This window comes from Myiozetetes cayanensis, unplaced genomic scaffold (assembly GCF_022539395.1).
Source record: "Myiozetetes cayanensis isolate MyiCay16 unplaced genomic scaffold, myiCay2020 scf6-25, whole genome shotgun sequence".
Classification (NCBI taxonomy): Eukaryota; Metazoa; Chordata; class Aves; order Passeriformes; family Tyrannidae; genus Myiozetetes; species Myiozetetes cayanensis.
In genome coordinates this window covers 12,254,770-12,281,198 of record NW_026087853.1, presented here as the reverse complement: position 1 = coordinate 12,281,198, position 26,429 = coordinate 12,254,770, and the positions used below count along the sequence as shown (strand labels likewise).

Sequence of the window (26,429 nt, the reverse complement as noted above, 5' to 3'; positions counted from 1 at the left end):
ATCTATAAACACATACAATGTTGGCTGAAGTATCTACAGTGCTCAGATGAACAGAAGTATCCACAAAAATGGATACCATGTAAAAATGCAGTCATGGTGGTGACTCATTAAGAAGGTTCCAATGACTAGGGGGGGAAAAAGAGGTGTAGTACTTCCGCGACATCTGTTTTTGCAATCTGTCATACATGAGAAGTCACGTGCAAGGAACCTCAAACATGTCATTGTTTACAAGTGGAACGAAAAATGCTGATCCACAAACGGGGAAGATCACCTAAGTATTACTGTATATTCATTTAATCGCTGTGTATACGTAACGACCTGCTTGTTTAGTACTGGCCCGTAACTGCTGCTGTTACAAAGTATTTACATTTTAAATAATATCACTTTGACTCGCACCGAGTGCTCCATATCCACTAGAGGGCATAACAATTCAATTAAAGCGACCAGCCTTACTGTAAGCCTGCCACAGAAAACAAGCTGCAAACACAGCTAAAAAAGAAATGAACAAACAAGCAAAAACCAACACTGGTAACATTGAGCATTTCTGCAAATGTCTGTCTTCTACCGCTTTACAACATATTTTCACACAAACACCTGGAAAAGTATTACTTGAAAACATCATAAATTCACAACTATTTGAAAATGTATCCAGCACAGCCTAATACCAGTATGTAGTCTAGTAAAAATGTGTTTTGGAGAAACTTAGTAAACCAAAGTACCTAGTTCATGATCCACGCTACCCTGGAAGTAAATGACTGACTCACTGCAGTGCTTAAGGTTCCTGACGACAGACACTTGACTGACAGGTAGAATTCAGTAACATTGGCAATTAAACCAAAGAACTTTACAAATTATTACAAACACAGTAATCCAATGGTCCAATGTTACAGTAGGCTGGAAGCGTGCATATGTGTGCACAGGCACATACCTATACAAAAGCGTATATGTCAGGACTGAAAAATAAAAGTCTCAGCTGGTTCAAAGGGTGACAGCCCACCTGCTAGACTCCAGCTAAAACCAGCTTTCCATTTGTCAACCAGTACTTTCACTATTGCAAGGCTAGGGGACAATTTTTAGAGATCTACGTGGACTAAGCTCAACATAACACGACCATTAAGAACCATGATGTCTCCAAGATGAAGAAAAAGTCTAGATGCCACAGGGATTACTTTATGTTTTTACCACCTCTAGTAGCCAGCAAACATGTTCCTCAGTAAGTATATCACTGAATTCTAGTAGTTTGGGGTACACTAACTCCTTCTCCCTGAAATACCAGCAGCTATTGCCTTCTTTTAGTTTTTGTTTCCTTTCTCATGTTAAAAATTACGCAATCAAAGCATGGCTAGAAAAACATATCTGTAACAAATGCCCAGATTTTTCTTTTTCTAAATGCCAGCACATCAGCGAAGAGTTCTCTGGATGAAATGCTAATTATGGCTGCAACTTTTTACATAAAGTAGGCTGGGTATTGAAAATAAAGTGGGTGGCAGCCGGGGGCAGGGAATCAGCTGGTCCCTCAGACGCAGTAGGAGCCGAGGGGGTGAAGCGACGGCGTCTCTTACCCACTTATCCAGAGGGACCTGCGTCAAGGAGCCGGTGCCCTGGTAGAGATCCAGGCTGAGCTGTTCCAAGCTGAGCTTCTCCTGCAAGAAGTGGCCCAGGTACCTCTGCAGCAGGTACCTGCAGGCTCTCTTCTTGATGGACTCCGAGAAAGGCCACGGCATGGCGGCGGCGCGCCGGGGGCCGCGGGGCCGGGCGGTGGGACGGGGCCGGGCGGAGAACGGAGGTGCGAGGCAGGCGAGCGGGAGCCGCCGGGCCCGGCCTCGCCCCTCGGCGCGGGCTACCGCGGGGGTTCCGCTGCCGGGCGGCGACCCCGCCGCCCCTCACGGCCCGGCCGGGCGGCACTGCCCGCCCTCAGGGCGAGGAGACGCTGACAGGCAGCTCCATCCTCACTCGGACACCGCCGCCATCTTCTCGGCGGCCGCGGAGGGGCCGCCGCAGCCGCGCTGCGGGGAGCGGGGAAGGGGCCGCGGTCCGGCGGGCGGGCGGGCAGCGTCCCCCGCGTCAGCTCCGCGCCGCCAGCGAGGGCGGCCAGGCCGATCGGGGCTGTTTGTCTCCTGCCTCCCGCCTGCCCCCGCCGCCAGCCGCTCCGTGACGTGCGGGAAGTGGCGTCGGGAGCGGAGGAGGCGGGGGCGGAAGCGGTCGCGGAGGGGGCGGTGAGGCCGCAGGAGTGGAGCCGGCGGTACCGCCGGGGCCGCCTGTGCGGGGAGCGGCCCGGGGAGCGGCGGGGCGGGAGCTGCGCGGAGCGGGGCGGAGCGGAGCGGAGCGGCGGGCGCGTCCGGAGCCGTGCGGGGCCGGGCGGCGGGTCCTGCCGGCGCTGGTGGGTGCGCTCCGGGGCGCGGTCCGTGGGCGCGGGAAGCGGGAAGCTGCGCGGCTCGGTGTCCAGCGCCCCTGTTGCTTTCAGAGTCTTGGGAATTTGTTTGTAGGTCCGAGGTGGGGTTTGGCAGGATGTGATGAGTCTCATGAGTGACTGGCGTGTTGCGGATCGGTGATTGGCAGCCCCCGTGCCCTCCTGGCTGCAGGGCTCGGCTGCCAGAACTCTCGGGGCAGCGTCCCAAGGGGCTCTTTCCCTGCTGCTGCAGGCAAGTTCCCTACGGGTGTCAGCTGAGGCCTCACGGCCACGCTGGTACCCGAGAGGCCACTGCGGTAACCGCTGGGTCTGACCCTTCTTGGTACCACTTGCTCACAAAGAGCAGGAGCTCATGTCTGAAATATACCGACAGCTGTGCGTGAAAGATGATCAAGAGCATTAGTCTTTAGTGACTGTAAACAAAAAGCTCCCGTTAATGTCTTTTTAGTCATCGATAATCCATTTAGGTCACAGACTTTTCAAAATCTTCCTTAAGTTCACCAACAATAGGTCTTTATTTTCTACAGCTATTGATTTCAGTTTTTCAAGGCATGACTTGTCTTCCTTCTGCATTCTGGATGAACAAAGGGCAGAATTAATGACTGCTGAATCATAACAGTCTTATACAACAGAATGCGGGTTAACTTGCCTAAGAAAAACTAACTTCAGTGAAACTGATATTGCTTCTGTTTGCTCATGTAACCTTCTTCAGCACTTGTCCTCAACATCTTGGGTTTGAATTCTCTAGGCTGTCATTGAGATTTCATAGTTTGCAGGTTTTTTTGGAACGTTAAATATGTCTGCTTAAAATATATCTTGTGTTTTATGGTCTTAATAAATATTGAGTGTAATGGTTTAATAAATCTCAAATAAATGTTTCCATATACAGAATGGAGACTGATTGCAATCCTATGGAGTTGCCCAATAATACAGGATTTGAAGAGGATTCTGATTATACAGACTTTGAAGGAACAGAAGTGAAAGATATGAGACTTGAAGCTGAAGCTGTTGTGAATGATGTTTTGTTTGCTGTCAGCAACATGTTTGTCTCAAAAACCCTTCCCTGTGCAGAAGATGTGGCTTATATCAATGTGGAAACCAGGGAAAGGAACAGGTACTGCCTGGAGCTCACTGAAGCAGGACTCAGGGTAAACTAATTTATTTATAATTTCTTAAGCTTTTTTGTTTTGAACAATGAACATGTTCAAAAGGTGCCTAGAAAAATACTTCACTGACACCAAAAAAGCATACATATCCTGCTTGTACTTTTATGAAGCCTGTTCTACGTGTTTTCTCCTAGAAGAGGGAACTTTAACTAGTCACTTCCAACAAAGCAAGAAGTGGTATTAATAAAAAAACAGTCATTTATCTGAGACACAAAATGGTGAAGATTGAAGTAGCAGTTTATTATAGGTGTGTCAGTCTTTGGTTTTCTCAGGTACCCAAAGCACTCAATAATGCAGCATCCATACAATTCCATTTTGCACCATTTGTATTTTTGTGCAAACATGTTGACAAAAACCATAATGATATATTTTGCTAATATTCTGAGTTTTGTACAGAAGGTATTTGAAATTGCCTTAAATACTGTATTACTATTAAGCTACATAGTAGAAAGCACAGACTGTGATTTAAATCCAGTATCTCTTGTTCTCACATTACTGTACTACCGTGACTGGCAAACTTAAATGTTGTGATACTTGTTGCAAGGTGATCATAACCACAGAAATTTAACAACCCATTTCTTTGTTGCAGGTAGTAGCTTATGATTTTGATCAGACTGATGACAGACTGCAAACTCCATACCATGAAACTGTCTACTCCTTATTGGACTCTCTCAGCCCTGCATATCGAGAGGTGTTTGGAAATGCATTACTACAAAGACTAGAAGCTTTGAAAAAAGAAAGTCAGTCATGATTTGCCCAGATATAAGGAAGGTTTAGTGCCAGAAAGAATTCTTAGTGTGAAGCACTGAGATCTTCCTTACAGACATATTAAGCTTCATTTCTTGCATTAAGGCCTAATTCATGCTAGTATATTATCATATAACATCTCTATGTTCTTACAAGTATATAACATTTTGCTACCGTGGATTTGCATATGTCACAATACTATTAAAAGCCACTTTGATAAATAACATAAAAAATTCTTAATTTTACTTTTTGTTGTGAGCAAGTAAATTGCATCTTACAGTGTTCAAAAACTTTGGTCTTTCCAAAGTGTTACTGTTCAAAACTAAAAAAAAAAAAAAATAGAGGCTGAATGTTATATATACAAGTAGTAATTTTTTGTGTGCTTACTGAAAATTTTCATATCGGCTTTTTAAAATAGAAACTTACTACTTGCTGTACCTGATTAATGAAAAAATAGTTGGGAAAACTACTGTTCTGCAAAGAATTTCAGCTTGATTTGCTGTACATAAATCTGTAAATTCTCAGCTTTGGTAACAAGAAAGATGATTCTTTAACAGTTGAGCGTTGCTTATAGAGTGGCAGTATCTAAGTTAAAAGCAAGGCTCAGCATTAATTGATCTACCCTTGTCTATGACAACCAGCAAGCTTCAAATAATACATGAGATATACTATTAATATATGAATGTATTGTCTGAATCGCAAATGATTAAGCACAGAATTAATGGGCTACACATTTCCTAAAGATGATGTTATATATGCTATATATATGTACATGTATGCTATATTGCAACTCTTTGGGAGGCTCGGAAGGCATTTTAGCCTGTTTACTATTTTGAATGTGTGTTTACATGATGTACAGGATACACCCAAGAATATTTTTGCTTTAACCTTTACTTTCTATAATACGGTACTTTGGTACTCCCAATTTTCACATTTTCTCCCTCAATTGTACAGCATCCTCTCCTAATGAATACTGAATAAGCACTGTAATGATGATTGCATTGTATTGGTTTGAAACCAAAGGCTGTATGAAATTTGCTAAGACTAATACAAACTGGAAGATATAACTTGTATTTTCTACTTGAAAACTGGTACACTTCTCTTTATAAATATATTGTTCTGCTATAACTTTTCAAGTGTGTATTGAATCATAGACTTTTTAAAAATTACAATTGGGTAGAAATGCCTGTGCAGTTGAAACGATGTTCTGTGATGTTCATACTTTTTGTATTCTTCTATTATTCTGTGTTTGTGTATCTTTATTTAAACAATCCTGCCATTATTCTTCTATGCTTTTATGACAAGTACATGCAGTAGCTTTTTTGGAGCCACATTTAGAGGAATATCAGTTCTCACAGATTCCAGTGATTTCAGTAGAGCTATGCTGACTTTTACCTGCTATAGGTTAGTCATATTGATGAGAGAATCCTAGTAGAGCTTTTGTAATAGCTTTGAGTTAATAATGTACAACTGTGACGGAAAAGACAACTGTAATTTTTGCTTCTGTTTTCAAGAGCTTAATTTTGTGATTATTACCTTTTTGTGTTGAAACTTCTGATACTTGTCCTCTGCCCTAGGGTATGCTTCCATGCTCCAAAAATTGTTCATAGGCTCTTTTTTGCACACAGGTCTGTGGCACGTGGTTAGTCCTCTGTGAGGAGAATGTACTTTAGCAAATTTATATTTGAATATTTTTCCTTGCAACTAATTTACTTGTTCAATTTCATTGACTAAAGAATTAAACAAATGTACTAGTGTGTTGTAGTTTTCTTGTGGGGGGTGGAGCTACTGGAAAGGGGGGGAGTGAACAACTGAAGTCATCATGCCCTTAGAAAAATCTTAAATATCAAATAGGTGTCAAGTATTTGGAAAACACTGACTGCAAACTTGTTTCTGCTGAAACTTTGTCCTGAAAAAACAAGGTAGGTGATTGTAAAGAGGGGCTTGGAAAGGGAGTTAGAAATCCAAGTGGAAAAATTCCAAACTAAATGTTAAATTGCTAAGTTTTGTTTTGGAGGGGTTTTTTTGGGGGTGACATCTTTAGACTGCTTTGTAATTTGTGTGCTTATTATAAACACAATACTTTCAAAACAGGCATTGTGTAGGTGTTGACAGAAGAAACTTGTGTTGTTTCTTAAAATGCGTTGCAGAGTTAACCCAGAGGTGGGACAGCCATGTCCTTCCACCGTGTCTGGATAGCTGAAGATGACTGGAAAGGCTTTGCTGTCCCTGTCCTTGGCGCCGCTGCCTCTGTGCAGGGAGATTCCCTGGGCGCTGCCCGGCGGTGTCGGCGCTGCCCGGCGGTGTCGGCGCTGCCCGGCGGTGTCGGCGCTGCCCGGCGGTGTCGGCGCTGCCCGTTGTCTCCACCGCCCGTCCCCTCAGCCGGTGCCGCTGCGCAGCCGCCGCCGGTCGCTCGGCAACGGGCCGCGTCCCCGGGGCCGCCTGTGGCGATGGCGGAGCCGCCTGTGGCGATGGCGGAGCCGCCGCGGGGCCGTCGCGTCTTCCTCAACCACCTCGACTCCTACTGCGGCCGCACCATCGGCGAGGTGACCGCCCGGCCGGGCCGCCGCTGCTGCCGACCGCGGCTGCCTGGTGCCTGAGCGGTCTGCTGCCCTCCCGCCCGCCCCCGGCTCGGTAGCGCGGCAGGGAGCCGCGACTGGTCCTCGGGGAGCTCGGCCGGGCAGACAGCTGGGTCACCCAAAATAGCTGCTGAGGAGAGGGACCGGGACAAGAAAGGGTTAAGATAATGAGGAGAAAAAGTAGGAGTTAAGAGCAGGAGGTGTGGGTAGAGCCGGTCGGGAGAGCCCAGGCAGCAGATGGTCACTGTGAGAGCAGGTAACTAGAGAGAACTCACATCACGCTGAGGGAGCCCCTGCCTGAGAGGAGCCGGGTGCGGAGCAGAGGCGTCCAGGGACCCGCCAGCACCTTCGGCTTTGAGGCGTAGAACACAAGTCAAAACACTGCAGCCGGGGCTGAGCAGTCCCCAGCGTTTTCCTGCTCAAAGGGAAACTGTGTCCTGACCCGCCTTACCAACAGGATCAGGGCTAGTCAGGCGGTGCTGTTGTCTTCTCAAGATCATAAGAAGCTGTGTAGGGCTCGATAGATATTTGCATACAAATTGTGTGTCTTGTATATTTGCAGTATTTGTCCAGGTGTGTTGTTGGGGCGTCACTTGAAAAGGAAGAGGAAGAGGAAGAAGAGGAGGAAGATGAAGAAGAGGAGAAAGCTGTTGAGGTTCCTAGTAGCCCAGAGGAAGTCTACGAAATAGTGGGTACTCTTTCTAAACCAGGGAGTACAAAACCACGTTTTGCACAGGAAATATATGCAGTAAGTAGGAGTTTTATTTCAGATTGCCATTAGACAACATTAGAAATATTTTTGCAAGTCATGTAAAATGACCTGCAGCAATGAAATAGTCCTTTGCTCCTGCTGGAAGCTGTATATGTCTATTATTCCTTCTGCTTCCTGCACACTCTCCAATTTCTTCTAGGTCTAATACAGCAAATAGTAAAAGGAAGGAACTCAGACTCAAAATAGCTTTTTTAAAAAAGTTATGGACAGGACATCATCTATCTTGATGATTCATAGGTCTGCTTTTTTTTCCCTCAAGAGTGTATTTCTCATCTCCTCTGTGTCTTTTATCGTCATTTTAAAGGTAGTGGTGCTGGAATCAAAGTGTCCTCCTTAACCATTCACTGAAATCAAGCTTTCGCTAGCATCTAATTGTGCTGAAAACGCACATCTTAGTATGAAGATGTGTATGTCCAGAGTTTAGTTAACTAAAGGAGGAATACTTTTGAGAACATGGTTGCTTATTGCTTGATTAGAATTACCTCTGTTTTAAACTGCTTATTATAAATTGATTATTCTTCTTCTTATTGAAGTATCTCTTCAAACATTTGAAAGTTTTGATTCAAATGTCTATACAGGCATATCTGTTCAATCAGAAAATTATAGCTGGCGGTGTTTATTTTTAACGACTGCTTTTGCCCAAAGTGTTTACTGGGCTTGCTCAAATAATACAGACAATCTTCACTTAACAAAAACTACAGGATGCTATTTTGCAAGGAAATGGACATTTTTTATGTTTTCTTCATTCTGCCAACTGATACGTTTAAAATAGCTGTACAAGTAACAGATATTTTTTGAGACTCACAATTGCGCTAAAGATATGGATCCCAAAATACCATTAAATGTTTACAGTTGACGTGTACTCTAAGTTAGAAATCTCTTACCATTTAATTTACATTTCATCAGCTTCCTTGTATCTGACAGATAATGTTTGATAACTGTCTTATGAATTATTCCAACATTGTAGTGTTAGAAAACCACGTTCTACCTGAAAGTTAAACTTGAAAAGGTTGGTGTTTTTTGTTGTTGTGGTTTTGTTTGTTTGTTTGTTTTTAATGACAGAATGTAACTATTTTTCCCTCAGGTCTCTCCTCGAGATGAACTCTTAAATCACTTGCTTGAGTGTGAGGTTGTTTTATATAATATCACTGAGGATACAGATCAAATCGAGGAAGCAACGTGGGCTGCTTCTGGTTAGTATAGCTATCAACTGAATAGAAATTTGGTTGCTGTACAGCCATCAAAATTTGTCAGAAATGTAATGAAATTATGAGGGATTTATAGTTCACTGTAATATAAAACTGGGTTCCTTGATGGAGAAATGCTGCATGAATTGATTAAATAGCAAGGAACCATGGAGTGCCCTCTCATGTTTAGAAAGGAGAGAAGCTGTCCTGGTATGGTCCAACTCTTTAAATGACACAGCTTTGTAGGCAGTTATTTCCCTAAATAACTGTTAACCATCACCTCATCTATTTGCATTGAGAGGTGGGTAGAAAATTTGCTCCTGTGATATTAAAAGAATGTTTGAATGTTTTATATAATGATTTTGAGTATATAAACTCCAATATATAAAAATATATATAAATATATATAAATATATGTAAATATATGTAAATACATAAAATATATGTAAATATATAAATATATATATTATATAAATATATATATAAACTCCAATAAAAAGTACTGCTATCAGTTTTTTGGAAACTTTATCCTGATTGCTACATTCAAATTCTAATAGGCATCTGAAATCCTTTTATAGTGACAGTGCAATATTATTCTTTATATAGTAGCTATATATAGTGTATTTGGATAAGAGAATCATTTACTTAACAAAAATTATTTTGTTTGATATTAAAATAAGGAAATATGCTTGCATTCAGTAGCTCTTTCTTTTTTTCTATCATGAAAAACATACACTTTTTATTTCCTTTCAGTATCTCAGCAGTCAATAAAGATGAATCATTTCCTAATATAGATTGTTTGGATTTTTTCCCCATAATATGTAGTTCTTGAAGATTATGTTCCCAGTGATTTGATTCTTTATTACCATTATTTTTTTTATTTCTTTTCATTCCTGATTTATTATCTTTATTTTATATTAACTTAAATAAAGAACATTTGCTTAAAAATACAAACCACATAGACAATTAAGATATGAATGTCTATACAGGACCTTTATATAAATGCAAAAATAGAGTTTGAATAATGCAATTTAAAATAAATTAACTCCCTGCTTTCATTTAACAGCCTTACATAAGGAAATAGAGAATTTTGCAAAACCAAAGTTGTTCATCCTCATCTCAACAATAATGACCTGGGCAAATACAAAACCCACTGACCCTGTAAGTAATATGAAAACATTAAGCTTTTTTTAACCAAATATTACCATTTAATGGAAAATATTCATCAAAATCAATTATACAATCTGTTTCAGGTATGTACTTCAATGATAGCTAATAAAGTTAGTGTCAGCAAGTGAGGGTTTTTTTTAGGATTCTTTCTCCCTGAATCATTACTTACTGCCAAAATTGTTAAATGTATTCCACTGACAGAGAAGTTTAGGCCTTGGGCTACAGTGAAACAGAAAGATATAAGGGGCTGGTTGGTCAAGAGGTAAGACCTATGCTAACCACAGTATGCACTGTCCTCCAGTCATTAAAAGAAATCCCATATTTACTCTATATATTTAATAAAATACATATTTTTAACAGTGGATAGTCAGGTCAATAGATACATCTCTATATCTATATACGTTAAGCATTGTCAGGAACCATGCTAGGCACTTTGGAGTATGCTATTGCAATTCTCAAATTCAGTGTTACAGAGAGTTTTTCAACCTTGTGTAATGCTGTAACCTTGTGTAATAAAAATTAATGGTTTTTAAAATATAAGAAAGTTAAAAGTGTTCTACTGTGAAAACAACAAGGTTATGGGATCGATCCCCATATGGGCCATTCACTTAAGAATTGGACTTGATGATCCTTGTGAGTCCCTTTCAACTCAGAATATTCTGTGAAATCTGTGAAAACTGAAATTGAACTAATGATGTTTTCAAAATGTTGACCCTCAGGCATCAGATTCAGAAACTTTAAGAATTTCAAATGAAAACCAAGCTAAAACAGATTTAAAAATACTGTTAAAGAACTTACTTTAACCATCTAGGCCTTCAAAAATTGTTCTGTTTTAAGAAATGTATAAGTCACATTTTTTTTGTTTGTAGGAAAATCCTGAGGCTCCTTTTACTGATGAAGATTATCGCAAAAGAAAACCTCATCCAAACTTTGTGGATCACACAAATGCTGAAAAACTCATTGTGAAACTTGGAAAAACTGTATGTAAAGAATGTATTTATAAAAATAAATCACTTTATCTTCTTACTTATAGTTTTATCTTACTAGTGGAAATTACCAATAATTTGAATACATTCTAAGAAAATGTTATTCTCTTTATAAAAGTTGATTACATCGATAATTAATAAAATATAGTAGTATAGAAAATACTAGAATGTCTTTTGAAATCTAAGTGTATGCATAATGTAAATCCCAAAATCTGTCTTTTTTAGTTTAGTGAGTAAATCAAGCTTATTTCCTCTAAAAAAGATACTGTTTCTTTGGTTGTATCAGCGAGAATCAAAACTGGGGCTCGTGTGGGGAAAGACTTGAGGATGAAAGACAGTGAAGGAAAGGGGTATCAGTACAGCTTTAAATAAAAGTTGCATCTTTAAATATTAACAAGCTGTGTTAGTATTATGTCTCATTTAAATACTCAAAAGATGTTCTGACCATACCTAGCTTGTTCCTGGATAGTTTGTGCTCTTGGAGCAAAGGGCTTATTGACTTTTATTCCACCCTATAATACACTTTAAAATCATAGCCATAGAGCTGACCCAGAATAACCAAAATATATGTTACCACCTTATATATATTTTAAAATCCTTTCTTTCAGTTTTGTTTGTTTTGATCTGATTAGATTATTAATCTTACTAGAGAGCAGACCATGTTTTTTGTATTTAAGAACTTTGTATTTAAGAACTATTACTAAATAAATACCAACAGTGGCTCAGGTTATGCTTCACAATTCAGGAAAATGGATGCTGTTATCATTAGTGATGGAGTACTGTGGAGGTTAGGAAGACAGTGAAATACACTGTATGGTGAACATGTCATTTGGTCATTCTTCACACGTGTTAGCAGTCTCACATAATCAATTTGATTCAGTGTCCATTGCAGAACCTTGTCAGGGTAATAATAGAGGGGGAAGAAAGCTTTGCTCTGATTTGAGTATACATTTACCACCTTATGCTCTGCTGAGAAAATAGCGCTAGACATTATATTCTGTTCTAACATGGGTCTAATAGTATAGAATACCAGTAAAATTTGGTTTGCAGCTTGAAAAATCATGTGGTGGGGAATTAGTTTTTCTTTGACTGTGATAACATGGAGTTATAAGACCATGAAACAACTTTTGTACTTGTGATGTTAGAAACATGAAGATTGTAAACGTCCATCAAACCTTGCAATAACTTCTGCTACAACTAACACCCAGATGAAGTATTGACTCTACTTTTCTGACTAGTCCAAAGCACTGAGTCACTGTGTAACAAAAGCATTAATGTAATTAATCTTAGCTTCTGAATGTTTGTTGGGCTGAACATCTGTTGAGAAGACAGTGGAACAATATGTAGCTGTCCATGATAAAGACAACTTGAATATTTTCAATACACACCTGCTGTAGGCCTTTCAAAAGGAACCCTTTTCCTCCAGAACTCCAGTCGGCATCAATGGGTATCAGTGCCCCTGGGTAGTTTGTGTCAGTACTTTGGAACAGGAAGGCCCCAGAGCTTCTGTTCTTCCCAGGAGATCAACATTATCTTCCTGTGATGGCTCAAGACTTCTGGATTACAGTTCCTACTCATTTCTAAACTGAGTGGCATCTAGAGAATGTACCATCAATGAAAGAAATTACAGTGTTACCACTGCCCACAAAGAGAGGGATTCAATATCAGGATTCATCAATCTTGTCAGTCAGGTAGAGAAGACCTTGCACCAAGAATAGAAGGGTTTCTTTGCCTTAGTGTCTGTTTAGAGTGCAATTTAATGGCTGTTGTTGGTCAAAGGAAGATTTCATCCACCTGTGTTAGTGTATCTTCCACCTGTTTTTTGATTAAAATCCAGTAAGAGTTGTGAGCTAGAAGTCTTTGCTTACCACTAGCAATTTTTTACCTTTTACCTTTGTGGCAGGGCTTACAGGCTGTGTAGCTTCCCTCAGAAGTTGCTGACTCTGGGTTCCTGCCGAATTCAGAATCCTTGGAGAAATATCTGTCTACCACAAACAAAAAAGCTCTTCATCTCTCAGCTCTGTTCTCACAGTTCCAGAACCCATTAATTTAGACCTGTTTCCCACTTCAAGCAATTTATTAGAATAAAGCAAACAAACATAAAACAAGCACAGCCTAGAATGGATGATTCCAGCTAGAATGTGACATCTAGTGGCTTTAATGAATATTACACGGGAACGTGGCACTTCACCTGGGACTAAACATGCTGGAACTGCGCTTGCCTAAGTATTACCTCATTTTTAAAATTAACTATATCCAAGGAGTACCTTCTCATATGCGTGACTTGTGACACTAAGTAAGTATTGTTAGAGGACTTCAACCTGTTTTAGAGGTTTACATTTCAGCGACGTATAGCACTTGGTGCCAAACTGTTTTGTCTCCACAAGTGGCAGAAGTTAGCACAAGGTTCACAGAAGAAAATCCTGCGTTACATTCTTTTTAGGGGAAATGAGAAATAGCTCCTCCTGTGCTTTCACAAGAAGCAGGTTTTTCCTGCTAGGAAATGAAAATTATTACTTGTCTTTTGGGGCATGTTTGCAGAGCAACCCTGGGAGCTGCTGCTCTTAGGGGTTAAACAGTATCTATCATGGTACTACCCAAGAAAACTCGGTGAGTGTTAAGATCTGATTATTGAGAGATGCCTCTCCTCGAATTTGGGTGCAAACGAGACCATATGCTGAAGTCAATAACACCATTTTACTTAACAATTAATGTGAGGCAGAGAGAAAGAAAGAGAAAAGAGAGGAGAGGGACAGAGAAATCAAGAAGAGATGCTAATCACCCATGGATCCAGTGGTCCTTCCTCACCTTGGGCTTCTTGGTGATGGGGGTCCCAAGGCCATTCAAAACTTTTCACATTTTAGCAAACAAAGGAATTAATGCTCATTGGCTGCACAGTTCTCTTATTGTATTGGCTAAATGATTCCCTTGCTTCCAATGCTAATTAGTCCCATGTTCAGTCTTTCTCTGGTGGGTTTCTTTGTTAGGTGGCCATGAGTTGGTGGTTGTGATCCCCCCTGATGGAATTACCTTTTACCCAGTCAGAGCTGATGTAAGCACAGTTGCTGAGTTGGTTTTCCTTGTGGCTATTAAATTCTGTGTTCTCTGTGTCCATTATCAGTGCCACGTTCTTCTCCCCAGGCTTTGCAAACCTCACCCTAGGACGAGGGGAGATAACACCCAGACAATAGTACTGCTTCTATCTTATCTCAAGTTCCTACTGTGGTGGCTTAATTTACAGCCCAAGTTCCAGGAATCCACAGAGGCATATTTGGGGAGGGGCTTCCATGGTCGTTGGTGGCCGCTGATGCCATCTGTCCCAAAACTTGGGGTGATCTCTGTTTGATACATGTGTGAGCAGTTGCTTCTTTACAGAGTTTGGCACAGTGGGAATTTTTGTCCAGATGCATTAACCAGGATGAGACAACAAGATCTGACCTCGACCAGGCTGGGAGTTAGTGCCATCCTGTCCTTCCCTTCTGTGATTATCTCACGGCAAAGTCCTTCTGTGGCCTTAACAGTATTTGAGACAGGAAACTGTGCTCTTTAAGTCCTTACAGTGTGGAAGCTCTTATGCTACCTGTAATGTCTTCTAATTTTAGTGTTTCTTATGATTAATAACGAGTTGAATTCAACTGAGTTGAGGTAGTTTTTATCACAAAGTTTTACATGGTAAGTAGGTTAGATAAAAACACACAGATACAATGAACTGATGTTACAACTTGTCATCACTTTATATGATGCTTTGCTGATATAATTAAAGATTGGCTAAGACTTTCCTTATTTTTATGTTCCTTAAATATTATAAAAATAACAAAAGGTTTATTTTTCAACAGAAAAGATGTAGATCCCAATTCTGTGCATTTATTCCCACTGTTGGTAAATGCAGGTTCTTTTACATAGTATGATGGAAATATATAATGTCTAGGATCTTTACAACATGACAACTCTTTAATGATGTTGATTTATCTTAAAAATTTCAAAGTTAGTTGTCCTAATTTAAAAGACTTCCTCGACAAATTTTCTTCTTTAAATGATTTAAAAATCTCTTTTTTCTCTCTAAAACCATTCTTACCATTGATCCAAGCAGTATCATGTATGTCCAAGCAGACAAGCAAATTTATGGTATTACACAATAATGGTCAGCAAAAATATGTGGGTTAATCGTGATGTATGGTTAGGAAAACATTTAAATAGTTCACAGATTTATTTTTTTGAATTGTGTATCAAAATGAAAGTAAAGAAACTGTAAAATCGTTGATCCAGCCTTTCTCACTCCTTTAGGTAGATAAATGCAAATATACTGCGATTGAAAAAATAGCTTCAGTGGATTTCAGAATTATTTTTCTTGGAAATAGAAAATTGAAGCATGAGTTATCCTGTTCCTTTACTTGATTTACGTAACTTCCAGTTCTTCCAACTCTTAAATTTTTTTAGAATTTCCATTCAAATGTAGACAGATCAATTTTGACTGAGCAATGGGCCTTTTTTTGAAGGAAATAAGAGACTGCAGGATATGCAACAAGTGATCTAGTTACAAACTTTAAGAAATATAGTTTATAGATTTTGTATATTTAGTATACAAGTAATCAAGGTTCAGTGTAAGCCTGTATCCTAACTGCAGTACCAGATTTTAATAAAAACTTTCTTGCTGATTTTACTTCACAGAACAAAAACAAATTTTCAACTTATGTTGTTGCCTCAGGACATCAATACGGAGCTGAGGAAGGAGTCTTCCACTATTTTTTTAAGGTAGACATTTGAAGAATCATTTAATTTCTAGGGGCACACTGCACTGGAATTGAACGCATCTTTAGCAGCTTGGGTATCATAAGCTTAATGCTTTCATGAGCAGAACTGATGACTTGATCCCTTTTAAATATTTTAGCTACAGTGAAACTGGTTTTCACCTTTTGGGGTCTATCTTGGTTTTAGATTTTTCTGTAGTTTTTGGACAGTATCTCCATATGTACTTTACAGTGAGAACATGTCTGCCATATCAATGGAATCCAGAAAAATGTCTTTCTTCTCAACACTGCAGTCTTCTTTTTCTTTTTTTCCCCAAGCACTTGTCTTTTGGGGGATACAAAATAACATTTTTCAAGATGAAAACATGTTCAAAAATTAAAAAAAAAAAAGGTCTCTTGCTTTCAGTAGGCTGCCAATCAGTATTTCTCCAAAAATTTTCTTTTCTGCAGTTCTATTAATCACTCAATAAACTGAACTTTAAATCCTGAATATATAGATTTCCCTAGTAAATAAATGCTCCTTTTTAAACTCCAGTTAAAAGTAACCTTTTTCTTCTCACTTTATTCTCTGTATTTTCAGATGTGTTGGCTTAGTGAGACTCCTGAAATACCTGTTTTTGAAGATGGAAAGAATTATATTCCAACCATTCATATTCTTGATTTAGCAGCGTAAGTGGAAGAAGTTCCCCTGGGCAACAATTGATACCAGCTAGATCACAAATCCAAATCCATGAGAGAGTATTGAGGCTTTTAAACAGGGTGGGTTGGTTTAAGGTCACTCTTTGGCCCTTTTTGCTGGGTCAAAGAGAGCCTTCACTTTCTTTAGTACCAGATGTGCCTTCTGGAAACCTTACCCTACTGTTGCACTGGTGCTGAGCTTTTAAGAAATGATGAGCCTTACCCGATCTAGAGTGCAATACCAATTAACTGGCACAGAACTGAAAATGGATTGTGGACTCTACCCCTTCTACAGATGTTGCTTCTTACTCTTTCAGCTTCTTTCCAAACAAAATATCCAACCATGCTTTATTAAGTAAAATATATATGAAAATGTCACGCTCTGAAATGTTCTGCAAGAATTTGTAGACTCCTGGTAATGTTCCTGAAATTTATTTAACAAGGAAAGCTAAGTATGCTTCTGTAAGTATCGGCCCTGGCCCTACTTGCTGTGTTTCAGAGTGTTGCAAAATGTAGCAGACCACAGACCAGAAGTTCAGTATATGCTTGCAGTGGATACATCCAAGCACACACTTGAAGAATTAATAAAGGTAAGAGATTTGATAAAGGTATGAGATTTTGAATCTTTTTTTTTTTTTTTTACTTCTTCTGAAGAGATTTGTAAGGTTTTAAAAACTATACATTTTAATGAAGTAGAAGTTCCAAGGTCTTCCTGAATTATCTTATGCAGTAAATTATATAGGAGATTATTTTGAAATCCTCCAAGACTTCTGCCCTTTGAATAGAATACACTACTTGGACCTGATTTTGTAGAACTAACTTTTGGGGTATTATCATTAATTTAAGGAGAAACTTTACCTAAGAAAGTTCTGGTGAATTTTTATGGGATTCACAGTACTGTAATCAGGTACTCAAAGTCTTTACAATGTTTTTCCCCTCGTTTTGTGAACAATACCTTTTTTTTTCCAAACATTTTAAAGTTAAGTCCAGAAGTATGTGAACTATACACTGTGACAATGAGAGTCAACTCACAGGAGATTTGCTTATGTAGATTGGGCAAATGCTACATAAGGACCAAACATAAAAGCCCAATTTTTTTGTTGTATCAAAGTGTGTTTAATGGAACACAGTGTTAGGGAGCTCACAAGAAGATGACTTCTGTGCTTTGGTTTGGGTAAATACACGGGGTCTCATTGAAAAGTTGGTAGTTGAAGAGCCATTGTATAAGAGTGACCATAATACAGTTAGTCAACATTCCTACAAAAGAAGCAAAGGTCAAAATAAATTTTGAAGCTGCGGTCAACCACAGGAAAGAATATTATATTTAAAAATGGTCGCAAAAGAAATTAAAAATGTTAAATACTTGTAGGAGAAGGGTAGAGACTAATGAAACTTACATTATTAGCCATGTAAGTCCCTTTCATCTACTTATTAAAAAAAGTTTGAAAAAGTGAAAATGAAAATTAGCACAGTTAAACTGTAGGTTGAGGAAAACAAGATGACAGACTTCAAAAAGTTCAGATGAATACAATAAAACAATAAATAAAATAACAATAATAATTTTTTAAAAACAAACATGAAATCTGGCAGGCTAAGTGAAAAACATAACTATCAGGAAAGACTCAAAATTATTTTTTTCAAAGAATTGGAAAAGCCTGACAGAAAATCTATAAGGCAAACTGAGGATTATGGTGTAAAAGGATCACTTTGGAAGACAAGGACATAGCAGAGATACTTTGTAATAGGGGTGAGAATTTGGAAGCCTATCAATGCTTTAGGATTTCTTTGTGGATAACATGTTAGAGGATCTGTATAAAACTAAAGTAACTGTAGAAAAGATTATAAAATGCACTGGCAAAATGAACACAAAGAAGTCACCAGATTCTTATGGCATTCACTGAAGATGACTCAAATAGCTGCAGGATGAAATACCTCTGAATTGCAAATTCATACATACAACCTGCTGTTCATCACTGTCCTGGCACTTGAAGACTTGAAGCATGATAAATGGGGTGCCAATGTAAAAAGAGAGGTTCCTGAAATATTTGGGGAATTACAAACCAGTCTACCTAATAACGTCAGCTAACCACCAGATACATTGTTAAGAAAATATAACAAATTAAATGCATTGGAGGATACCCATATGCATATGATTCTATTTGGGAAGAGCCACTGCCACTTTTGTAAAATGCTTTCACAAGAAATACTTTCCAAAAAGGTGCTCTCAAATACTTTGCAAATCTCCTGGAGTTCTATTCTATGACTAGCCAATGTGGGTAAGGGTGACCAAGATGATGTAGTCTACTTGATTTTCCCAAAGGAGTGTTTCACCAATACCTATTGAGAAGCAGCTCGACACCAAAGAGAGTGATTTGTGTCCTTTCATTGGTTACTTGGTTGTTTAGAAATGGGAAATGGAGGGCAGGAGTAGGTGGCCAGTTTTGTGGATGGGAAATTGCCAGTGGAGAGAGTGCTGAAGAGAGTTATCTTGGCACAGGAGTTATCTGTACCAGCCCAGGAGAAGACTGGAAAGGCACATGGGAGAGAAACACCTTGAGAATTATAGCTGAAAATAGTGGAAGATTAGAAGGGTATTTGGAAGGAGTATCATATGAGTTTTCCCATGCTTATTTTAGTTTAGGTGTCCACTAACTGACATCATTGGAGACAGAATGCTGGAACGTATGTAGATTTGATCTGATGGTCTATATCAATGTTTATGATTTTATGGAATTTAATGGGGTTACATCTATTTTAAAGGGCTGTAGGAGTAACTAACAATTTCTGTCTAATGATGAAATGAGGATGATATATGGAGAGTTATCAGTGGCATTGATCTGAAAACCCTTCCTGGGTGTTAACAGAGTTAAACACCTCAGGAACCTGAAGTGAAAAGTGCTGGCAGATAATATAGATCTCGAAATAGATCTTAAGCACTAGGAAATTGTACATTGACTTAAGAACTTCATCAAACATTTCAGTGGTTTTGGGTTGTTTCTTTACTTTTTTTATTGCAGGTACTAAAGAGAAAGTGTCATATAGCAAACAAAAGCTATTTAATGCTAACATTAAAATTAATATACTATTCTTAGATCTATTTCAAATCAGTACTCTGATTTTTCAGGTACAGTGTAACATAAAATTTAAAGCACACATTTTATTCACAGAATCCTGTTGAATTTTTGTCTACGAATCTGATTTGTTAAATGTTTTTGGTTTTGTTTGTTTATTTGTTTTTATTTTTGATAGTGCATCAGTAAAAATGTTGGACCAGGAAAAATTCAGAAGATTCCTAAAGAAAATGCATTCCTGAGCAAAGATTTAACAGTCAGTACTTTTCTTTCTTTTATTACTTCAGTGAAGCATATAAACTTAAAAGTAAAATGTCATTAAATATATACTTTCTTTTTTTATTTCACCAGAAAAATTTAACTCCAAAATATGCCTAAAAATGTATACTATAAATTTAGAAAATCTACAAAGAAAAATATAACCATCATAGAACAGGCTACTTTAAGGAGTTATAGTCTGATTTAAAAACAAACAAACAAACAAACAAAACAAAACACTAAAGCACTGATGTTGCTGTTCCCCTTACCATACTGGAGCACTCTGGCAAAACCTACACCAAATCATAAAAATAGGAAAAAAATAAGTTAATAATAAAGTGCTTCTAAAGGTGATGAACATAGCATACATAAATTGTATTGTGTTCATCTATTTATCTGGAATTAACTGTTCATAGGAGAAATGAACAAATTACAATCCAAATAGTTTTAAGATGGTACTTGATAAATTTATGGAAGAGGTGATTCCTTGGGATTACAAGAAACCTTTACATTGTACAGAATAATTGCTGAGTGCTTCATGTTCTAATAGTTCAAGAGAACATTGAAATACAATTATATATTGAAAATTTATATTTTTAAGAGCTTAAATTGTCTGTTTTGCTTTATGCATAAACCTTCTTTCCCTATGCTTTAATTCTTTGTATTGTCCCTGTCCATTCTGGTTTCTAGTTTCAGCTAACTGTTCTTTTAACATGCATAGCTTATGTCTGTAAATAAATGTAGCTTTATTCCCTCAGCAAATGAATTTGGACATGTTGCTTGTGAACCTGCAAATGGAATCTACTGTTCTGAAAGAGGCTTTCAACATTAACTGGGTTGCCGAGGCAGGACTGATAGAGAACATTGAAAAAGTTGTCAAGGAATACAAGGAAAGTCGAGGATTACTGGTAATGCTTTGCTGAACACTATTTTAAAGTGCACCTTTCTTTCATTCTCCCCAAGAGAAATAGTTATATAAACACAGGCTTTAATTTATTTAAGTAAAAATACATAGAAAACTGACATCGATGCAAAATAAGTGAACATAAAACCCCAAAATGAAATTGTAGAAGTTAGAGGCAATATTAATTAAAACAACAATTAAGCTTTATTTCCTTTATGCCTAAAACTGAAATCCTGTAAATGCAAATTAGCTTAATGATGGAGAAGCTGCTGTTCAGAAGGTAATTTATTTATGCAGTGGTGCTTTTGGTGTATTTGCTTCAAGAATGCAATAAGTGTATCTTTTACTTAAGTTTTTTTATAGTAGTCAATAGTTAGGTGAGTATTTTGTGTCCTTCTTTATATTTAGTGAATCAGGATATTCAGTTGCAATGCAGGCTCCATTTCACCCTGCTCTGTTGCATAATTTACTGGGTAACTTTGCTGTTTCCTGAGTTAGCTTGATATTTAGAACTTCTCTATTCAACTGTATAGGGAGGCTTATTGAAAAGTGAAGGAAAATGCTTGTATACACTGAAATATTGATTGCTATGATAAAGGTGTTCAGCATGACTAAATCTTGTTCAGACTTCAAATAAGAGTTCAAGGTTGTTCATTAAAGTCCCTGCATAGCTCTGAAAGGATTATCAGATCTATGTTTGGGTTAAACCACTGTATCTGAGTACACACACATCTAATTAAAAAAAAAATCAGTACAAAATATAGACCTACCAAGTAACAAAGAGAGGGAAGGCTGTCTAGACTGTCTCTGTCACTACTCTTATTTTCAGAGTTTGTGCTGACAGATTTACTAAAGTAAGAGAGGCAGCTAATTATGTATGATTTTGAGTTTGTTGCATAATATGTTTAGTAAGTGTATACTGGAATCTTAATTACATTTACTCATCCTCAGGCTGGTTGATTGAAATTAGAAATCATTAATATCTTCAGAGTGTGATGGATCTGAAATTTTTGAGGTGAAAATAATCATTGTGGTGACAGCAAATTTACCACAATTGGGAAACAGAACTACTGCATGTTTATAATATAATATCTGCCACCTCATTCCAAAATTCACTGCATCCTCTCTGTGGGATTGTATTTCATCTCTTTGGATTATTCAAACATTAATTAGCCACAATACATTGGTCTGTAAGTCTACTGAATAGAAACGTGCTTTCTCTCCAGCAGTAAAATTCTACATTTAAGTAACTGGCTTACTCAGAGACTGTGGGTGATAGAGGAGATATTCAGCAGTAAATAAATAAATTGATAGAACCAAAATATATTTTCACTTTTAATTATAATCGCTATTAGTCCTATTAAAAAGATGGTTTCTTTTACATAAAAAACATCTGTATTGTTTGAATGATGTCATATCTTCACCTTTTCTCTTCCAGCCTCTCAAAGTTTACATTCATGGTCCTCCTGGGGTTGGCAAATCCACCATTGCTGAGGAGCTCTGCAAACATTACAGGCTACATTACATTAAGATAGATGATGTGATTTCTGAAAAAATTGCACATCTGGTGCGTTGCTGATTTCTAATGTTCCCATTATTTTAATTTCTGTGATTTTAAAATGTTTGGCATAATTTAAAAATTAGTTATAACCCCATTATTATAGAATGGAAATATCTTTTGACATACTGATCACTTCTGGGGGTTGCACTGAATTCTTTTTAGAGACAGGATTGTTCAGTATCTCACTGTTCAAGAGATACATGAAAGGAATTGTTCATTTTTTGTTTCTTTTTTTACATCTGTGTATAAAATAAGTTGGTTATGGAATTTCTGAGCCTAGTCATATTTCTGTTCTTGTCATTAGGAGAAAATTGTGGCTAAAGAACAGGACACTGGAGTAGAGGAGGGGGGAGATGAGGCAGAGGAGGAGGGTGAAAATGTAGAAACAGCACTGGAGTTATTAGATGGAATAAAAGAAAACATGGAGCTGAATAAAGGTAGGAAATACAACATTATAGTTACTATACTATACTAAAGACAACTACTGCAACCCTATGCAAATGGAAAATCAGGAAACAAATTTGTGCTCTAGAACTTTTACTTCCTATTAAAAACAAGAATCACGTCCTTTCCATTTGTATGTACCTTATTTAAAAATAAAATACAATGTTTTATGTTATACATTAACGTGCTGGTTTGACTCTGGCTGAATGCAGGTGCCCACCAAGGCTTCTCTGTCACTCCGCTCCTCAACTGGACAGGGTGAGAGAAAATATAATGAAAGGTTCCATGAGCTGAGATAAGGACAGGGAGGGAGCACTCACTGATTATTGTCATGGGCAAAACAGACTCAACTTGGGGAAATTACTTAAATTTATTACCAATCAAAATCAGAGCAGGATGATGAGAAGTAAAACAAATCTTAAAAATACCTTCTGCCATCCCTTCTCTCCCATGTTTAACTTTATTCCCAGTTCTCTACCTCCTCCCACAATAAACACATGGGAATGGGGGTTGTGGTCAATTCACCACACGTTGTTTCTGCTGCTGCTCCCTCCCTGGGGAGAGGAGTCCTACCTCTGGTGTCCCTCCCACAGGCAAGAGTCCTCCATGAACCTCTCCATCGTGGAGCCTCCCCCTGGGCTCCAGTTCTTCATGAGCTGCTCCCTCATGGGCCCCTTCTATGGGGTGCAGTCTTTCAAGAACAGGCTGCTCCATCATGGGTTTCCCGTGGGGTCACAAGTCCTGCCAGCAAACCTGCTCTGGCATGGGTTCCTCTCTCCATGGGTCCACAGGTCCTGCCAGGAGCCTGCTCCAGGGCGGGCTTCCAATGCCGTCACAACCTTCTTTTGCTCATCCACCTGCTCCCTGTGGGCCTCCTGCATGGGCTGCACATGGACCTCTGCCCCCCCTGGACCTCCATGGTCTGCAGGGTGACAGTCTGTCTCACCATGGTCTTCACCACAGGCTGCACCCGGAGCACTTCGCTGACCTGGGTGTCTGCAGGGCTCTCACAGGTTCCCAATCCTCTCTTCTCTGGCCACATTTAACTTCTGCACAATGACCTTTTCTCTTCTTAAATGTGTTATCACAGAGGTGTTACTATCACCTCTGCTTGACTTCCTTGGCCAGTGCCAGCTCTGTCCTGGAGCCAGCTGGCATTAGTGCACAGTCATATAAGATTGTGAAGGGGATTTAAGTACCTTATACCTCATTAGAAAGTAAATAATATTTACTGAAGCTGGGAAAGAATTTTAAAGTCTGTAGATTGAAAAAGGTCTATACAATTGCCATTATTGAAAAGTACTAGTTATCATCTATACATGAATAAAGTCATGTTGGTTTTAACTCAGTGCGTAACATTTTCCATGTGGTATAAAGTGATCCCTACTAAAAATGCATTCTATCACTAAAGGTTTACCTATGTATCTCTTCTACATGCTTTGATTTGTTATTTAAAATAATAACGACTTTTAGAATAATAACATAATTCTATGGTTATAAATATCTAAGACTTCTCATAGCCAAAGCAAAATAAACTAGAACCAATGTTTACAAAAACACAAAAACTCAGGTCAAACCAACCTTTTCACTTCCACATATTTTCTCAACAATACAGGACAAATTAATAAACCAATTCATACTTCAATATATTAATCTGAAAATGAAATTTGTAAATTCAATCTCACTTCTTTTTTGCAAAACTATCATTAAGGCTGTTAAATGTAAATAGAAAATGATTGCTTTGCTCATCGTTTTTTCTATAAATATTTCTTTACTGCTTCTATTAAAATCTGATTGCATTGTTCTAAATAGAACTAATTTCATGTTTAGTATTCCTAAAGTTCTAATATTTATATCCCTGTAAACACAAATGTGATTTTATTTTATAGCTACATATTCATATTCCATAAATCATTGTCAACATATAATATACAAATAGCAACTCAAAATATATAACTTTTTCAGGGTCTAAGAAGACGTTTCTCTGGTAAATGAATTTAAATGTTAGTAAAATAATTTCAGATATCTTGTTTCTATAAACTAGGTACCTATTAAGCTTCTTTGTCTTAGGTCGTCTAGATGATCAGTTTATTGTTACAATTGTGAAGGATAAGCTCCAATCTATGCCCTGTAAAAATCAGGGATATGTTTTAGATGGGTTCCCAGAGACCTACAGTCAGGCAATGGAACTTTTTCGTGGTAAGTACTGCTGCTTTTGGTTTAGTTGCTGCCTTTGGTTTTTTTGCTGTTAATATTCTCATTATTATTATTGCTCTCAGTGCCATACTAATGGAATTGTATCAGCACTGTAATGACTGCGGTGCAGGATACAAACCAAAGTTGTTTACACATGATTCTTAGAGCATAAGAAATACTGTAATCCACCTTATTTAATTTATGCACAAGATCGTTTTCAGGCTCTCTTTCCTGGCAAAGTAATAAGTAAATGCACAAACAAGAAAGATATTTTTATGTTTTGTGTTGATCTACTCTGCTTAAGCAAGCTCTACAACAGAAAATTTCTTTAATATTAAAGGACCACTGAATGAGGGGATGCAGCCAGTGCACCAATACAAATCTTGTGAGCCAAATTAGAGTGGGTTTATTAGATCAGCTACAGTAGATATGACTTCAGAGAAGATCTGCAACAAATCTTTCAAATTGTGAGCAAGCGCTGTGCATACATTAAGATCAAGATTAAGAATCATCTTCATATTTAAATTACAATATGAGGTTTGAGGGAAAAGAAGAAACAATCTTGTTCAATTTAGTATGCTGTTCTGTAAGTGGTCATGCTCAGCTGATGCTCTTCAGGCAGTTTTATTGACTATTCAGAACATCAGACACTAAGTGGCAGGAAGTATTTTAAATATACAGCTGTAAAACTTTTCCACTCACTATTCTGAGCCTTTTCTCTGGTTTTGGAAGAATAATGTACTTAGTAGGAGGAGAGTCCAAAGACAAGATGGCAGTTTTGTAGTTGAACACGTTTTAAAATTGTGTATGCATGTATAGGCTGCTGCTCTGTAGGTAAAACAATTACTGGTAGAATTCTGTGGTGGCTGGAAACATAAATTACTTATTGAATTCTCTAAACTGGTGTCAAGGTTAGATTGATTTCCAGCTATTAATATTATCAGGATATAGACCTGTGTTTGTACTGGACACATTTTTAGCAAATATAGTGATATTGTTGCTTCAAATGAAAATATTGATCATTTCTTACTTTTGTTTTAGCAGAAGATGAAGAGGAAGAAGAAGAAATAAAAAGCAAAATACCTAAATGTCATAAGATAATCACACCTGGTAAGTTTGATGGATTTCTTTTTAAATAAACTGAGGAGTTTTGAAATACTGCTGCCACCAACGAGAAGTCTAAAATATCACTCCATCTGTTCCTATTGAATTTAACTTAAATATCTATTTCATGTAATGCTGCTGCCCTCATATTTGAAAGTGAACAATTAATCACAGAATCATTTAGGTTGGAAAAAAATACTAAGAACATGAAATCCAACTGTTAACCCAACACTGTTAAGTCCATCACTGTCCCTTAGTGCCACATTTTCCTATCCCTTAAATACCTTCAGGCACGGTGGCTCAACCACTTTTCTAGAGAGCCTGTTCCAATGCTTGACAACCCTTTTGGTGAATATATTTTTCTTAATCAAATGGAAGGCTTTGCTTTAGTTTGTGGATATTTATTATTATTATTTTATACTTTTTCTTTTTTTTTTTTCCAAGTTTA

General features: G+C 38.1%; 3 protein-coding genes across 7 annotated transcripts in view; 2 read left to right on the top strand and 1 right to left on the bottom strand.

Annotated features, from left to right (window-relative positions):
• ATG2B (autophagy related 2B) overlaps positions 1-2,143 on the bottom strand; it is a 44,905-nt gene extending 42,762 nt beyond the window's left edge. Inside the window, exon 1 of one of the 2 annotated variants that reach the window (XM_050335309.1) lies at positions 1,563-2,143. In XM_050335309.1, the coding sequence (XP_050191266.1) occupies positions 1,563-1,724 (162 nt within the window). In that variant the 5' untranslated portion in view covers positions 1,725-2,143. The remainder of the gene's footprint in view (positions 1-1,562) is intronic. The other variant, XM_050335308.1, reaches the window with a different exon arrangement.
• Positions 1,528-6,074, top strand: GSKIP (GSK3B interacting protein). Of its 3 annotated transcripts, none has more exons than XM_050335311.1 (3): positions 1,528-1,676; positions 3,300-3,558; positions 4,166-6,074. In XM_050335311.1, the coding sequence occupies exons 2-3, from the start codon at positions 3,301-3,303 to the stop codon at positions 4,325-4,327; spliced, it is 420 nt and encodes a 139-aa protein (XP_050191268.1). In that variant the 5' UTR covers positions 1,528-1,676; position 3,300; the 3' UTR covers positions 4,328-6,074. The 3 variants fall into 3 exon arrangements, with proteins under 3 accessions (XP_050191268.1, XP_050191269.1, XP_050191270.1); XM_050335312.1 differs by having other exon boundaries at positions 1,529-1,661; XM_050335313.1 differs by lacking the exon at positions 1,528-1,676 and adding an exon at positions 2,306-2,380.
• A 688-nt stretch (positions 6,075-6,762) lies between these two features.
• AK7 (adenylate kinase 7) overlaps positions 6,763-26,429 on the top strand; it is a 33,040-nt gene continuing 13,373 nt past the window's right edge. The window contains exons 1-14 of one of the 2 annotated variants that reach the window (XM_050336786.1): positions 6,763-6,869; positions 7,465-7,650; positions 8,759-8,867; positions 9,928-10,022; positions 10,901-11,011; positions 15,686-15,769; positions 16,346-16,434; positions 16,943-17,033; positions 19,693-19,770; positions 20,531-20,680; positions 22,115-22,243; positions 22,542-22,674; positions 24,752-24,880; positions 25,922-25,987. In XM_050336786.1, the coding sequence (XP_050192743.1) occupies positions 6,774-6,869; positions 7,465-7,650; positions 8,759-8,867; positions 9,928-10,022; positions 10,901-11,011; positions 15,686-15,769; positions 16,346-16,434; positions 16,943-17,033; positions 19,693-19,770; positions 20,531-20,680; positions 22,115-22,243; positions 22,542-22,674; positions 24,752-24,880; positions 25,922-25,987 (1,546 nt within the window). In that variant the 5' untranslated portion in view covers positions 6,763-6,773. Of the gene's footprint in view, positions 6,870-7,464; positions 7,651-8,758; positions 8,868-9,927; positions 10,023-10,900; positions 11,012-15,685; positions 15,770-16,345; positions 16,435-16,942; positions 17,034-19,692; positions 19,771-20,530; positions 20,681-22,114; positions 22,244-22,541; positions 22,675-24,751; positions 24,881-25,918; positions 25,988-26,429 lie in introns of both variants that reach the window. The other variant, XM_050336785.1, reaches the window with a different exon arrangement.

Bases quoted from the DNA above. Each gene is read 5' to 3' on its own strand.
- GSKIP (XM_050335311.1), top strand. From the start codon at position 3,301: ATGGAGACTGATTGCAATCCTATGGAGTTGCCCAATAATACAGGATTT. The intron at 3,559-4,165 runs GTAAACTAATTT...TCTTTGTTGCAG, and splicing joins TCACTGAAGCAGGACTCAGG to GTAGTAGCTTATGATTTTGA.